Below are 15677 nucleotides of genomic sequence, written 5' to 3' on the forward strand. Positions count from 1 at the left end.
TATATCATCATCCCTATTTCAGGTTCTGGGCAACAGGAATGTCTGCTCTTTTGTCGTTCTTTTCATCTTTTATCAACCGTCATCCATTTGAAAGCATTAATTATCTGAGATGAGAAACATCATCTTTCACAGGATAATACTTAGGCCATAAAACATTTCATAGCTGAAATCTTTGCACATCTGCCTGGGATGCTTAGCAGAAGTAAATATTCTTTGCTGTTTCCCTTTCACAGTTTGTGGAGATGAATGCACCGGCCTTCTTCTCGGTGACTTGGCTCACCTGGAACAGATGGCCACGAGCATCAACCTCACTGGCCCACTGCCCGCTCCTTATAAAATTCTGTATGGTCTTGAAAATATGACTCAGGAACTCAAGGTAGGTTGGAGCAGTAACAGCAAGAGCCAGGGAAAAAATGACAGAAGCTTCCAAAGGGGTAATTGCCGTAATTGGTAAATGCTTTTCCCTTTGTCCCAAATCAAGGCAGGCAGCCATTAGGGAAATTCAAAGACTTTCTAAACCAGTGTTTTTCAAACTTGAGAACTATAATTTACTGATTGCTCTTATGGAAAAAGAGGCTCATGTACCCCCAGTGTTTGGCCTAAATCAATTTTATTATGTTCCTTAAATATGTGCAAACATAAAATCAGATATGAACTCCTTATACTTAATAGCTCTATAAAATCAAAACAAATTAATCTTTACAAAAGCCTAAAAAACAACAAAATTCAAATTAAAAACATTAATATAAAATAACAGATGATTTTTGCTGAAAGCAAATTGCTACTTGCAACAAGAATATCACACTGACTACTTCCACATAGGTTCTTTCATCAGCATGTGACATGTGGTAACTCGGTTCTCCTACCTTTCTACAATTTGAACTAGAGAACCCTTTGTGAGGGGTCCTGAAATGACATTTGGCATCACTTGACAAGTGATTTATGTGCTCAATCTGCCATATGATCAAACAGGCATGCAAATGTAGGTGCTAAGATCAAGTGCATCTCTCAGGTGCCCAGCCTGGGTTCCAGAAATGCTTACATTAACATTTAAGTTTACTGTCAAAATGAAAACACAAGGTGAAAATTTTGTACTAGAGAATGAGGAGATTTTTGAAAGTACTTCAACAAGAACTAATTTTGTTGTAAGAGAAACACTGTTCTAAGACATCGTTAAAGCTTTCAGTAGTTAATGGGATAAAGAGGAAATGTTAAGGAAATTGGAGTTGTTTCACCTGAATAAAAAAAAGATGAAAAGTGACTCCTTATACACTATCAGTCAATTACTGGATATTTATTAAGAAACTCTGGAAAGCCCCAATATTGCACTTGGTTCCCCAGGGGTTTCATGACCCCTATAATGCAGTCACTACCCTTAGGAAGCTTAGAGTCTATGTGGTTTAAAAATAGTTAAACAATTAGCAAAAATACATAATTACCACGTGCTTTATAGACATTTGACATACAATAGAGTTCAAAGACTGGAGCAATAGATAAGATCCAGAGTAACCAGGGAATACATCATTAATGAAAGTGTAATTTGTGTTAGAACTTGAAGGATAGAAACAATTTCAATAGGCAGAGAATTATTGGTGAAGACTGGAGGAAGAAACCTAAGATTTATTCACTAGGCACTGGTGGACATTCTTCTAGGGAATATATTCTTTAATTTAGACCACAGCCTTCAAAGTAAGTATTATTATCCTTATTTACCAGAAGAAGAAACCAATCATAATGATAACAAGAATAACATTTATTGATGAGTATCTCTGTGCTAGACAATTGACTAAAGTCTTATGTGAATTATCATACATAGATTTTACAGAAACTCCAAGAAGTAGGAAAGGAGTACTGTATTAGCTATGTTTGTCTCAGATAGCCGGGTAGGGACACTGAGGCACAGAGACAAGGTCACATGGCTACTAGGTACAGAGCTGGGACGTGGAAGGAGGTAGTTTAACTTTAGGGCCTGTGAGAATGAAACTACCTTCACACAGCTCAGAGAGAGAAGGGCTCAGCCCACCAGTAGCAAGGTCTCCTTGACCCCCAGCCCATCCTTACATACTCTTGCCACTGAACCTAGGAGAGCCACATGCGCAGAGGCAGAGGTGTGGATGAGCGAGGCCTGTCCAGCAGACATTAGAAGTCAGGCCTGCTAGTGAAAGATAAGGCTGGAGACTTCAGTGGGGCTGGGTGATACGAAGGACAATCATGAAAGCCAGGCAGAGAAATCCGAGTTTACTTTGTAGGCCCAGCATTCAGGAGTGCAAAGAGTTCTAATAAAGAAAATGCTGACCAGTTATCATGTATGGAAGGAATACAAAGAAAGAAAATTAAACTAGAGAAGCAAATACTTCAATAGGACGTCAAATAATTTTAAAGTAATAACTTAAGCAGTGGATGAAGTACTGAAGGGCCCTCTGAAAGAGGTTCCAATCTGTGGACATCAATCAAGCCTGGGGTTCAGTCACCTGTTTCCTTATGGCTGGGTATTAGTCAGAATGACTTTGATGTTCCTTAAATTTCAGTCTTTCTTGATTCTGTTTGTGTTCTTCTTCCATAACTTGTTTAACATCTGGATATTTGGAACCCCACTTTGATATTCTAAATCCTTAAGTCATGTGCCCTCTTTGTTCAGTTCCTTTAACTGTGTCAGTGCTCCCTGGGTTCCAGCCAGAGATGACCAGAAACACACATGTGATAGAACAAAGTTGGGTTTACTAACTTGTTGCAACAAGGGGCACTACACAGTGTGGGGAATTGGGGCTGTCTCAATAACAGGGCATTAGGAATCACTTAGAGTATTGGGGGTTTGTGCTAGGGAATTTGAGGGCAGATTCAAGGAAGCAGGAGTTTGTGTTGGACTGGGTACTATTAGGAAGTGGGAATAATTCCATAATTAAGTATTCTAATGAATCTTATCTAGAAGGAAGGAAGAAAAAGGGCGGCTAAAGCTACAGTTAGTAAGGAGGCAGTGGTCACTCATATTAGCCAGAAAATGGGATTTGAGGTACTTTTGCGGTCTGCACAGAGACCATGATTTCGTCTGCATTTAGATAAGATTATGGAGTGGTGTCATCTTTTGTTTCATTCATCACTCTCACAGAGTGATACTCTCTACTGTTAGTGTTTGGTGAGATTGATTATGTTTAATAGGAGAGGAAAATGGCGCATCTGTGAGTGCCAGGGCAGCTCCTACAACGTTGATGCCATGCAGTTAGTTAGTGTCTGGCCAGGTCCTTCTGTCAGGGCTCCTGTCCTCAAAGAAAGAGGTAATAAACCTGTAAACTGTATCTCTGTTGATTAGAATGGGAGCCTTAAAGACTCAGACAAGGTTCATCTTGACTCTACCCCTTACTGGCTGTGCAATCTTGTATAAATTTTTAAGTCTCTTTAAGCCACAGTTTTCTATATACAAAATGAAATAGCATTTATCTCATAGAACTGTTGTAAGAGCTCAATGAAAAACAAAACAAAACAAAAAGACCTGGAACATAGTAATGTCTCAATAAATTGCAGCAGTTTGTATTATTTGCCAGATTACTCTGCATGGTGCTTTGTAAGTGCCCAACTGAAATAGTTTCCTTCTCTCTTCTCTGAAGGTGAGAAGGCTAAGTTCTTTGTATATAAAGAAAAAATGTGTTCTGTTAAATGTTCAACCCATGATTGCTGCAAGACCATTTACTCTAAAACATATGGAATGAAATCTTTTTCAGCATTTGCTCTCACCTCAGCGGGCCCCAGAGAGGCTCATTCAGTTGGCAGAAGGCAATCTGAACACGCTGGTGACAGAAATGAATGAACTTCTGACCAGGGTAAGTTGGCAAAATCATGCTTCTTCTTAAAGCAGATAGATTATGTATAATTAAGGAAAATTACTTCAAATTTCTGAAATGCAAATCTTGTTCTTCCTAAATCCCAATTTGGTGCATGAAATAGATGTATTTTTGACTTGCTACTTCTGCCACAGATAAAATCTGAGAACCCGGTAGCACAAGAAAAGATTGGGATACATACTTGGGAAGTGTCAAGGACAATGGCTAAAAATATCAGAATGACAGTATATTTTGAGTACTCTATCCAGTAGCTTCCATGGTAAAGTTTTTATTGATTCTGGATTCCCAAAGTCCTGGCTCTGATATGTAAGGAAAAAGAAAAACAAATGAAAATACTTGTAGTCTCTTTGATCTCATCATAGGATTTTTGTGTTTGTATAGAAATACAGCCTAAATCATTATCCCCCCACAAAAGAGGAAATGTCCTTTATCATGAAAACCCAAAGCATTCAAGACACTTTTTAGAGTCATAATGTAAAGTCCATGTTGCGTTTATCAGACTTTTTAAGATATTGGGAGTTTTTAATTTTCAAAACTGCAAGAGGGTTAAGGTTCTTTTCCCTGATACAGAATGAAGAAAACAGCATAAAGTCTGCCATCTTGTGGCCAGGAAAATGCATGAACTGGAAAACTGGCCTGGAATTTAGGGATCCAGTTTGATTATCAAAGAACTTTAAATGACAAAAAATATTGGAGCTAGAAGGTTCTTACAGATTATCTAGTCCATTTTTTAAAGAAGAAATCCTTTAGGCCATGATAGTGAAATGAATTAGCAATGGCCGCGTACTTCACCAAATTCAAGGACCTAAGTAGGACCCAGATTCCGGATTCCCACTGATCCAGTACCATTTCCACCTAAGCTGCTGCTGGCTTAGGAGAATTTCCACAGGGAAATCAAATGGGATTCTGAGCACGTGATGCTAAACAATGGCCCTGATGTTACAAATAGCGTACTAAACACATTTTCAGAATCTCCTACCAGCGATGTGGAATGTACAAATACAGAACAGAGTTTCTTGCCAAATGTAGTTAGATATTAATCAGATTAATGAGTACAAATTATCTCATATCAATTCAGTAATTAACAATTTTGTATTGGTTATGTGAATACACTAAATAAGAATTTTTAAACAGATCATGCCAAAGTAATCTCAATTCAACAGCACATATGAATGTTCACCACATACAAAGCCCAAGCGCTAAGTGTTGGCAGATGAAAGATAAAAATGAGGCTCAGTCTGTCTTCAAGGAAGTTGCAATCTCGAGTGTGTGTGTGTGTGTGTGTGTGTGTGTGTGTGTGTGGGTGGGTGGGTATATAAGTATTTAGGTATGTGGAGGGTAATATGGGACAAGTGCAAGTAAATATGTAACACAGCATGAAATAAAATAAAGGAATGTACCTGAGGAATACACACAAATGGATTAATTTAATATTAATTTAATGTTAAGGATAACTAGGGAAAATTCCATGGAACAGAGGCCTTTCATTCATTCATTCATTTAATTAATCCTTACTAAGGGTCAAATATATTCTAGACACTATAACAGAATGACAGACACTGGGAAAGAGGTATAAGCAAAACTGACACTGTTGTTGCTCTCACTGAGCTGATTACAGCCAAATGATCTGAGCCTTTAATATTATTATTATTATTACCTTATAACTTCTTAACCGGCATCCTTTCATCTTTCCAGCAGACTCTCACATACTAAATTTTTTTAAATGGACTTTGTATTTTTGAGAAGTTTAAAGCAAAATTGATTGGAAAATATCAAAATTTCCCATATGCCCCCTGCCCCAAGACAAGCACAGCCTCCCGCATTGTCAACATCCTCCACCAGAGTGAAACATTTGTTCCAATAGATGAATCTACACTGACGAATCATTATCACTCAAAGCCTATAGTTTACTTTAGGGTTCACTCTTGGTATTGTATATTCTACAGATTTTGACAAATGTTTAATGACGTCTCCACCTTTATAGTATCATTTCGAGTGGTTTCACTGCCCTAAAAGTCCTCCATGGTCTGCCTATTCACCTCTCCCTTTCCTTAACCCCTGGCAACCACTGATCTTTTTACTGTCTCTGTATATCATATAGCTGGAGTTATACAGTATGTAACCTTTTCAGATTGGCTTTTTTCACTTAGTAGTATACATTTATGTTTCCTCAATGTCTTTTGATGGCTTGATAGCTCATTTCTTTTTAGTGCTGAGTAGTATTTCATTTTCTGGATGTACCAAGTTTATTTATCCATTCACCTACTGAAGGACACCTTGGTTGCTTTTAAGCTTTGGCAATATGAATAAAGCTGCTATAAACATCCAAGTATATAAGTTTTCAATTCATTTGTATGAAAACCAAAGAGTGCAATTGCTGGATCATATGGGAAGAGTGTGTTTAGTTTTGTAAGAAATCTCCAAACTGTCTTCCAAAGTGGCTGTACCATTTTGCATTCCCAGCAGCAATGAGTAAGAGTTCCTATTGCTCCAAATCCTCACCAGCATTTGGTGTTGTCAGTGTTCTGAATTTTGGCCATTCTAGTAGGTATGTAGTAATATCTCATTCTAGTTTTAATTTACAATTCCCTAGTGACATACTATGTTGAGAATTTTTTTTTTTTTTTTTTTTTTTTGCGGTACGCGGGCCTCTCAGTGTTGTGGCCTCTCCCGTTGCGGAGCACAGGCTCTGGACGCGCAGGCTCAGCAGCCATTGGCTCACGGGCCCAGCTGCTCCGCGGCATGTGGGATCTTCCCAGACCAGGGCACAAACCCGTGTCCCCTGCATCGGCAGGCGAACTCTCAACCACTGCGCCACCAGGGAAGCCCTCCAATAATAAACTTTTTTATTTTAAAATAGTTTTAGATTTACAGAAAGGTTGTTGCAAAGATAGTACAGAGATTTCCCATATACTCCATACCCACTTTCCCCTACTAATATCTTGGTATGATCTATCTATCACAACAAATGCACTAATATTGATTATTATTATTATTAACTAAAGACTCTGCTTTTTCTTCAGTTTTACTTAATGTCCTTTTATTGTTTCAGGATCCTATCCAGGATATTACATTAAGTCATCGTGTCCTCTTAGGCTATGGCTTCTAGAATGTGCTAGTTTCTTAGACTTTCCTTGTTTTTGATGATTTTGACAGTTTTGACAAGTTCATGTATTTTGTAGGATGTCCCTCAGTTGGGGTTTGCCTCATGTTTTTCTCATGATCAGAATAGACATATAGGTTTTTGTAGGGAAGACCACAGAGATAATGTATCATTTTATCACATCATATTAAGAACCCGTGCAATCAATATGTCTTATTACTGTTGATGTTGATCTTGATCACCTGACTGAGGTAGCATTTGCCAGATTGCTCCACTGGAACATTACTCTTTTTCCCCCTCTCCACACTTCAATACCATTTTTATCTGCCCATTCTTCAGATTTTGTAACATAGAAAGTCTAGAAATAAGACTTCTAAAAGTAAATATCTCCTTGATAAAGTGAGGATGGGGAGGAAATAGAAATCCTCACTTATTTATTAACCTTGTCCCCACCAGAAACAGGATTGTCATGGAGACCTTCAATATTCAAAATGATCAATTCTTTCTTTGCCTGTGGTCAATCAGCGTGATAATCAAAAGGTGTATTGATACACATGTAATCATAACTAGAGGACTAGACGACATAAATATCCACTAATATTGGCTGAGACCCCCAGTACCTTTATCTCACAGCCATGAATGATTCAGCAGTTGGGCCCAGAGTATAAGTGCAGGGGCCATGACTTCCTATTATCCATGGCTACGTTAGAGGAGATAGTGCCTAAACTAGGAGTGCACATTAGAGTTACGTGGTGCCCAGTCTCACCCCCAAAGGTTGTGATGTATTTGGTCAGAGGCACAGTATGAGCATTGGGACTTTCAAGAGCTTCCAGATGATTCTGGTGTCGGCTAAGATTGAAAACTATGGTGAGCCTAGAGGTACCCGGTGCTTCCAGTTCCCTTTCCTCTGGAAAGTGCTTTCACTGCTACAGCCAATCTTTTTGAGAATCCTTTTCTCTACTTTGTTAGCTGGCGAGTCACTTTATGACTAGCGCATTCTTTTTTTTATTTTATTTTTTTTGCGGTACGCGGGCCTCTCACTGTTTTGGCCTCTTCCGTTGCGGAGCAGAGGCTCCGGACACGCAGGCTCAGTGGCCATGGCTTACGAGCCCAGCTGCTCCGCGGCATGTGGGATCTTCCAGGACTGGGGCACGAACCCGTGTCCCCTGCATCGGCAGACTCTCAACCACTGTGCCACCAGGGAAGCCCGACTAGTACATTCTTTATGTTTGTTAAAACATCTGGCGAGTCTGATCCTGCATAGCTGGTGTGAGCTGCCTTCTGTCCTGCAAGTGCTTGTATATTTTGTGCTTATCTTTTTCATGAAGCAATTTAGTTCTCTGATAGCCCTTGGTAAAGAGAATAATATTCCTCCCCCAGATTAACATTTTAAACATTTATTTTATATAATTTAATGTCAAATATTACACATGCAAAATGTTGCATAATTATGTATCTTTTTCAATGTATTTTAATTTATTGTCATTCCATTTCCCCCTTGGAATATGATTTTGAATACGACAATCATATGTTACATGTTCATACTGTCAGACAGTATGATTAGTGTGGAATATTGAGATGTTTTTGATGACAACTCCATATACCTCTGTAGCTACTGTCCTTACCTCCCTCTTCCATTTCACAGCCAAATTTTTTCAAAGACTTGGTCTGCTTTCACTTCTCACTCCACTGTAGTCTAGATTTCCACTCCCAGCCTGCTACTAAAACTATTTCAACTAGGTAATCAATGACAAGCTGGTCACTAAATCCAGTGGAAACTTGATTTTACTTGAACTTCCTACAGCAATTGCCACTTTTGACCCTATCTTCCTTCTTAACATACTCTCCTCTCTGCTTTTATCTTAATTCTCAGACCTTTCATTTTCAAGCTCTGCCTCTGCCCATCCCGCAAAAGTCGATTTTCTTGGGGTCCAGTCCTCAGTCCACGCCTCTTCTCACTTTGTAAACCCTCTCTTTTGGCTTTGATCGCCACATATATGTCTATGATTAATAAGTCCATATTCTCAAGACAGACTTCATTCTCCTGTTTCAGTCCTATGTACCTAACTATCAACTGGACATCTCAAATTAAACTCACCGTCGTCCTCTTAAAACCCATACTTTCTTCTGTTTAGAACACCTCAATGATTTATCCTCCAATATTTACCAGTCTCCCAAAATAGCACTGAATGATTGCTCTTCATTCTACCCCAACCCAATTCAGAGGTCTTCTATTACCTCTCTTCCTAAGCTTTATCTAACTCCAAACAATTATTATTCCTATAGCAGAGTGAACTTTCTAAATCACAGATCTGATCACATCACTCTCCTCCTTCAAATTCTCCATTTTGTTCATTGACATGTGATGCTCTTTCCTCTTAGTCTTAATTCCCCAGCCTCATCTCTTCCCCAACTCATGCTCTGGTTATCTGGACCCTGATGCGTTGAACATATAAGCCAGAAACCTAGAAATCTTCTTTGATGCCACTTTCTTCCTTCTCATCCTCCCACTTATTTAGCCCATTACCAAATACAGTGGGTTCCACTTCTGTGTATAGATCTCATCTTCACTACCCTACTCTCATCCAGCCCTTCGTTTGGGATTACCATATTAGCTTTCTAGCTAGTCCAGCGTTTATTCTTATTTTCCTTCGATTGTTCTCCAAGGTATAGCCAGAATGCACTTTTGCAACCCCAAATTTGAACATGGCACCCTCGTGCTTAAACTCGTCCCCCTGGCTTCTCATTGCTCTTCAGATAAAGGCCAAAGTCTCACTTTGGCCACATCTCACACCACTTTGACCCTGGCCATCTGTACTCCAGCCATGGTATCCTTCAGTTACTTTGTCCCGCAGAGCCTTTCCGGACATGTTTTCTTTAGCCTTGAAGTAAATCCCTTCCTCCTACATCTTGTTAACTTCTGTTAATTCCAATTCACTTTCTAAAGCTCAGCTCCTCGAAGTCTACCGCAAGTCTTCTGTGATATTCCAGGTGTGATGTGATTCCTCTTATAATTGTGTTATACCACTGTGCTTTTTCTTCAGTTTGTGGTTATAATTTATTTTCATGATCATTAAACAAATACCTCTCTATCCCACCAGACTATAAACTCCAAAAGAGCAGGAAGTGTGGGGTTTTTTTCCCCCCTTACCACAGTATCACCAGTATCATGTATATAGTAGGTGTTCAGTCAGTATTTGTTTAATTAATTAATTACCTAATTGTGAATAATTTTAAAAATAGCATAAAAATAAATGAAAGGTATAGAAACCCACAATAAGCATTAATTTTGAATTTCTCTAAAATGCACTAAAATCAGGCATATAATTATATTGAGTTGAATATTTTGCTTTCTTTGATAAACATCTCTTAACTGTTTATATTTCATAAGGGGTAAATGCAATGTAATAGACTGAACTATATAAAATATCAAAATTTAGCATTATCTACCTTGTTTCTTACTGTATATTGGAAATCAAATTTAAATGAAGATGAGGCACTTCCAAAATGATGAAACTAGTTTTTAAATGATTTAAGTGCCTACTATATATATATAAACACACATATATATATATTTACAATGCCTTATTTATAGTTTTAAAAGGTTTAAGTTGCCAACAATGTTTTTCATTTCTGCTGTTATATTTTAAAAGAGAGAGAATTTGTAGAGACGTGGATAGACCTAGAGACTGTCATACAGAGTGAAGTAAGTCAGAAAGAGAAAAATAAATATCATATATTAATTCATATATGTGGAATCTAGAAAAATGGTACAGATGAACTGTTTTGCAAGGCAGAAATAGACACACAGATGTAGAGAACAAATGTATGGACACCAAGGGAGGAAAGTGGAGGTGGTGGTGGTGGTGGGATGAATTGGGAGATTGGGATTGACATGTATACACTAATATGTATAGAAAAGATAATAAGAAGTTGCTGTATAAAAAATAAGTAAATAAAATAAAACTTTTTAAAAAGGGAGAGAGATAATGTATAGCAAATCACATTTGTTCATTTGGAACTTTCAAAACTGACGCCTGAAATATTTAAGGAGAAATTTCACATAGAACTGACTTATTATCATTCCCCAGGGTCAGTTGATTGTCTCTCTCTTTGTGTGCTGTCTGTCCTAGTAGCTTGTCCTAGTACTTCACTGACCCTTGGATATATAGAACCGGTAGTGTTTGAAGATGACCCTAAAGAATATCATGTAAATGATTAGATCTCAAATTTAAATTCAGCAGAAAACCTCTGCAAATGCAGAGGTGGATGGCATCTAAGCAATGTTGTCTACTCAGTAGTTAGATTTGCTCCATTAGGTTCTAGTTTTAACATAAAGAAGGCGGAAAATGAAAGACACTAGTAATATCCAACCAAGAAAATTATGTGCAGATTTCAAGAGGCACAGTGAGAACTGCTTGAGCTAAAGTAAGAAAGTAATAGCTACATTGTTCAGAAGTAAATGAATGTGTGCCTAATGGTAATGTGTGCTGCCTAGGTATAAATACTCAAAAAAAAAAAAAAAACCCACAAAGAAAATAAAAGAAAAGTAAAAGGAAAAAATACCTAGTTGAGTGAACTTGAATGTAAAAAAAGATAATCAAAGGTAAGAGGGATACATGCAAAGCAGTGTGTGAGCTACCATTTACAAAGGAACACTGGAAATATGTAGAACAGAGGTAAGAGAAAGTAAAAATAAGAAAATCTAAGATAGAGAATGAAAGGAAGATTGTACAACATATTAGGATAAATGAGAAGACATTTGTCAAATACTCAAAGGACAAGATAATAGTGAGTTAGAAGGAAGCTGACTAAGGGATGGGGATGGCAAGTTAATAAAATACAAGGAGAGCCAAACTGAATCAGGCAGACAGCTCCTATCATGTACTACTTAGCCTTCATCTGTAACATTATCAATAGCCTGTCCTGGTTGAAACTGATTTTTGTAAATTTCACTTTTTACACTCTATCACCACTCCCCATAGGTGATAGTGTATTTGTAATTGCCTTCCTTTATGGAGTCTCTCCTGGGTGGTTTTGACAAGGTGACTCTTCAACTTCATTACTGTGTAATGAGACAGGATTTTTTTTTTTTTTTTTAACCACGTCGCACAGCATGTGGAATCCTAGTTCCCCGACCAGGGATCAACCCTGCACCCCCTGCATTGGAAGGCAGAGTCTTAACCACTGGGCTACCAGGGACATGATTTTTTTTTTAATGTATCTATATGATATTCTGATATGGATTTTTAAATATGTTTACTAAAACCTAAAGCTTATGCACTTAAAATACATAAAAGCTGGAGCCGTGTCCCTCCTCCCACCCAGAATGCTTCACTTTTTCAAGTATCTTCCCAGTCCTCCTGAATGTTAGCCAAACATAAGTTAATGTTTAATACAGACAGCATACAAGGCTGTGAGACAGAAAATTTGTGTCTTGTCCCCTATTTCCTATATGTGTGAGTTCAGATAAGTCACTTAACCTCTTCATACCTTCATCCTCACCAGTGTGAAAATAGGGATCATGCCCTCTATGTATCTCTAAAGGCAGGAAGAGCAAACGAAACACGAGTATTGTCAGCCCTCTGAACACGCATATCAATCTGGGGTACAGCTGAGCCTGACTGGTAACCCGCCTCTTAGAGGGCTAATATCATAAGTCAATGCCTTTTGGTCCAGGAATCTCACATCTCCTCCTCTCCTGGAGTGCAGCCAAGAGAGGAAGCTCTTTTTGTCTGTGCAGAAGGAAGGCTATCTTCTCCCTTAGTAAGTACTGTGCTGGCCATAAAGATTTCTGCCCACCCCCCGCCCCTACCTCCACTCACCCCCACCAGCATGGTATTTGGTGTGCAATCGCAGGCTAGTTTTGAATTACCAGAAGGCCAGTGACTAGAATGCAGCGTGGTTGGGACCAGAGGCGCTCAGGCCTGGCTCTCCTCCTAAGCACTCAGCTGTAGCCCTTCAGCAGCAGCTTCCTATAAGGCTGTGAAAAATGTCCAGAAAAAATTCCCAGCCATCCACATTCACTGGTAAGCAAAACCAGGCATATGGCCAGTTTGAATGGTATCAGAAAGGCATATGGAAAGAGATTTTTCTTTCTCCACCAGGCTTTAGAACTTCAAAGGAATAGTTTGTTTGATTATTACTACATCAGTCAATCACCAAACATCCTTGACCCCCTACAGTTTGCCAGGCACTGTTCCTGGCACTCGGAGGAATAAAAAAGAGATAAGATATAACCCTAGCCCCCAAGGATTGCGATTCAATAGATATGACGAAACACCTAAAAAAATAATTACCCACAACAGTCACGAATAGTGGTAATGATAGTTGTTTTTGAAAATCTAAGAAAGGAGCATATGGGTCAAAATCATTGGGGATGCCTTCACAGAGAAGGTGAAGTTGGAAGCGAATCATCTTGGGGGCTGGATTTATTCTGGATAATTGGAGAGGAGTTAGGGAGCAATAGTGTGAACAAAGCTTTTTCTGGAAAGGTAGGCAATAAGAATGGCAATAATGTTGACAAGATTAGTTAGGAAATTGTTTAGTCATATATTTAGCAACATTCATTCAATATTTGCTGTAAGTGAGATATCATACTAGAAGCTGGATATAAAGTGATGAGCAAACAGACCAAGTTTTTGTCCTCTTAGAGCTTACTTTTTAGTCAGGTAGCCATTACATAGGTATGCCAACACGTAAATAGTAATTCTAAAATGCATGGAGCTATGAAGGAAATATTCTTCTGCAGGAAGCTGAGAAACCTAAATAGGTACCCTGGGGATGGCCACACCAAGAAGAGATACTTATTAAACTGAAAGCTGATGGATGACAAGGATCCAGCCACTAAAGTGCTGAGCAGAAGTTCATTCCAGGCAAAGACAACAGAATATGAGAAGACCCTAAGAAGCGAAGAGATTGGCATATTACATATAAAAGGAAGCCAGGGAAGCTGATTGCATAGGGTCTTAATTATAATATTTTTGACTTATTTCTTACCATGGGTCATGTAGAATTCTTCACATCTTAATATTGGAGTACTCATGTTATTTGTACTGAGTGTGTTAACAATGACTCTTACACATTTATGTATAAATTAATTTGATAAGTAGAAGTCAAGGCAATGAATATTGTCTTGATCATCCAGAATTTTAAAAGGAGAGTGTATCAGTATACATTTATTTTCAAGAAATTAGATGCTTTGAGCATACAAGAGTTGGAAAGCTCGATGGTATGAGATTTATGGGAATTATTACCTTTTAGTAATGTAAATAAGATATTGATGAAGCAAGAAATAAATTTTAGTTCAAATTATAATGTATATTTTCTGTATAGTAAGTGATACTAGTGCTGGTGGTATATTAATTCTTAAGATATTGAAAGATGATAATAATGTAGATCAAATCCCTTATAGTATTCTGTGATATGTGAAAATAGTAGAGATATTATAGAACACAGTAAAATCCAGACTAGACAAACATCCAAAGCAGTTTAGATGACCAACACCTTAAGCAGCTGACCTTAGTAATTCAAAAGCAACATTTAAAAAATTATGTGAGCATACATTTGTGTGGTGTGTATGTGTGGAGTTTCTTGACCCAACTGGACCTCGAATTTAAAAGTGAAAATCATTCCAATATTAATGTTTTGGAAGAGTTAATCCAGAGCATTCTAATATATTGATTAACACACGCCAAATCATTTTGTATATATACTGAAACTATAAAGAGGAATTTTTTAAACTTCCATTGGATTCTTTTCCTTTCATTCTTTTATTTGTGGTGATAATATTTGAAGGTTGAGAAATTAGATGATAATGGTTGGACTTTATATTCTACCTTTTATTTAAAACCTTGAAAACTTTCATGAATTAAACCTCTTATTGCCCCCTGGGAAATCATAAAATGCACTATAATTCCTGCAGCACCTCCTACCATGTTCTGTGCTGGCCAGACAGTTAGTTCTATCTTAAGTTCTATTTAAAATCCGTTTACGTATAAAACAATTTAGATTCTCTGGGCATGTCTAAAAGGCAAGCACCCTGGTACAAGATTGTGGAGTATTAATATTCCGCCAGCTTGAACCTTTATTTAAATTGTATTGAGGCAGTTTGTGATTCTTTGATTCATTTTCTGTAGTTAGATTATCCCTATTTTTTAGAAAAGGAAGTCATATTTATTAGCATATGCATACACATTAAAAAACGAAGTATAAACCTATTACAAGGTGCTCTAAGCCTTGTAGTATCTGAAACTTGTAATGTTACACATGCCATTTGATTACATATGGTATATCTTAACTATGAACACATTAAATGGATGCCATTGTGTCAAGTGATATTTTCAATGTGAATAAGGGTGAAACAATATGAGGACATTCTTTGGGAGGTGGGGCTGTTGTAGAGTTCTGTTCTATTTTGTTGATAGTAATATATGGTCCTGTGATTACTGGAATCTTTTTTGGTGATGTCGTATGGGGAAAGTTAACATTTATTCTTCTTTAACATTTTACTAGATCTTTACAGTGTTATAAAACAAGCATTTACTACTTAGTAGCTAAGCATTCCCTTTCTTTGTTTCTTTATGTATTAATGTATTGATCTAAACCGAATCTATAGGATCAAGCTGATTGAGACAGGTTGTCTGTGCCTCTTTCGAGAGATCATTGCTACACTCCACACTTTTTCAGTAAATAAAATATGGACAAAACTGCAACATGTGCAGGCTGAAGAATCCATT

The 15677-nt window shown here is 37.8% G+C and overlaps 1 protein-coding gene across 1 annotated transcript in view; it reads left to right on the forward strand.

Moving 5' to 3' along the window:
• Nucleotides 1–15677, forward strand: part of LAMA2 (laminin subunit alpha 2) — a 448946-nt gene that overhangs the window by 311852 nt on the left and 121417 nt on the right. Inside the window, exons 32-33 of the mRNA XM_029224020.1 lie at nucleotides 234–376; nucleotides 3717–3815. Of these exons, the coding sequence (XP_029079853.1) occupies nucleotides 234–376; nucleotides 3717–3815 (242 nt within the window). The remainder of the gene's footprint in view (nucleotides 1–233; nucleotides 377–3716; nucleotides 3816–15677) is intronic.

Source organism: Monodon monoceros, unplaced genomic scaffold, assembly GCF_005190385.1.
Source record: "Monodon monoceros isolate NGI ecotype Baffin Bay Population unplaced genomic scaffold, NGI_Narwhal_1 Super_Scaffold_15, whole genome shotgun sequence".
Lineage (NCBI taxonomy): Eukaryota > Metazoa > Chordata > Mammalia > Artiodactyla > Monodontidae > Monodon > Monodon monoceros.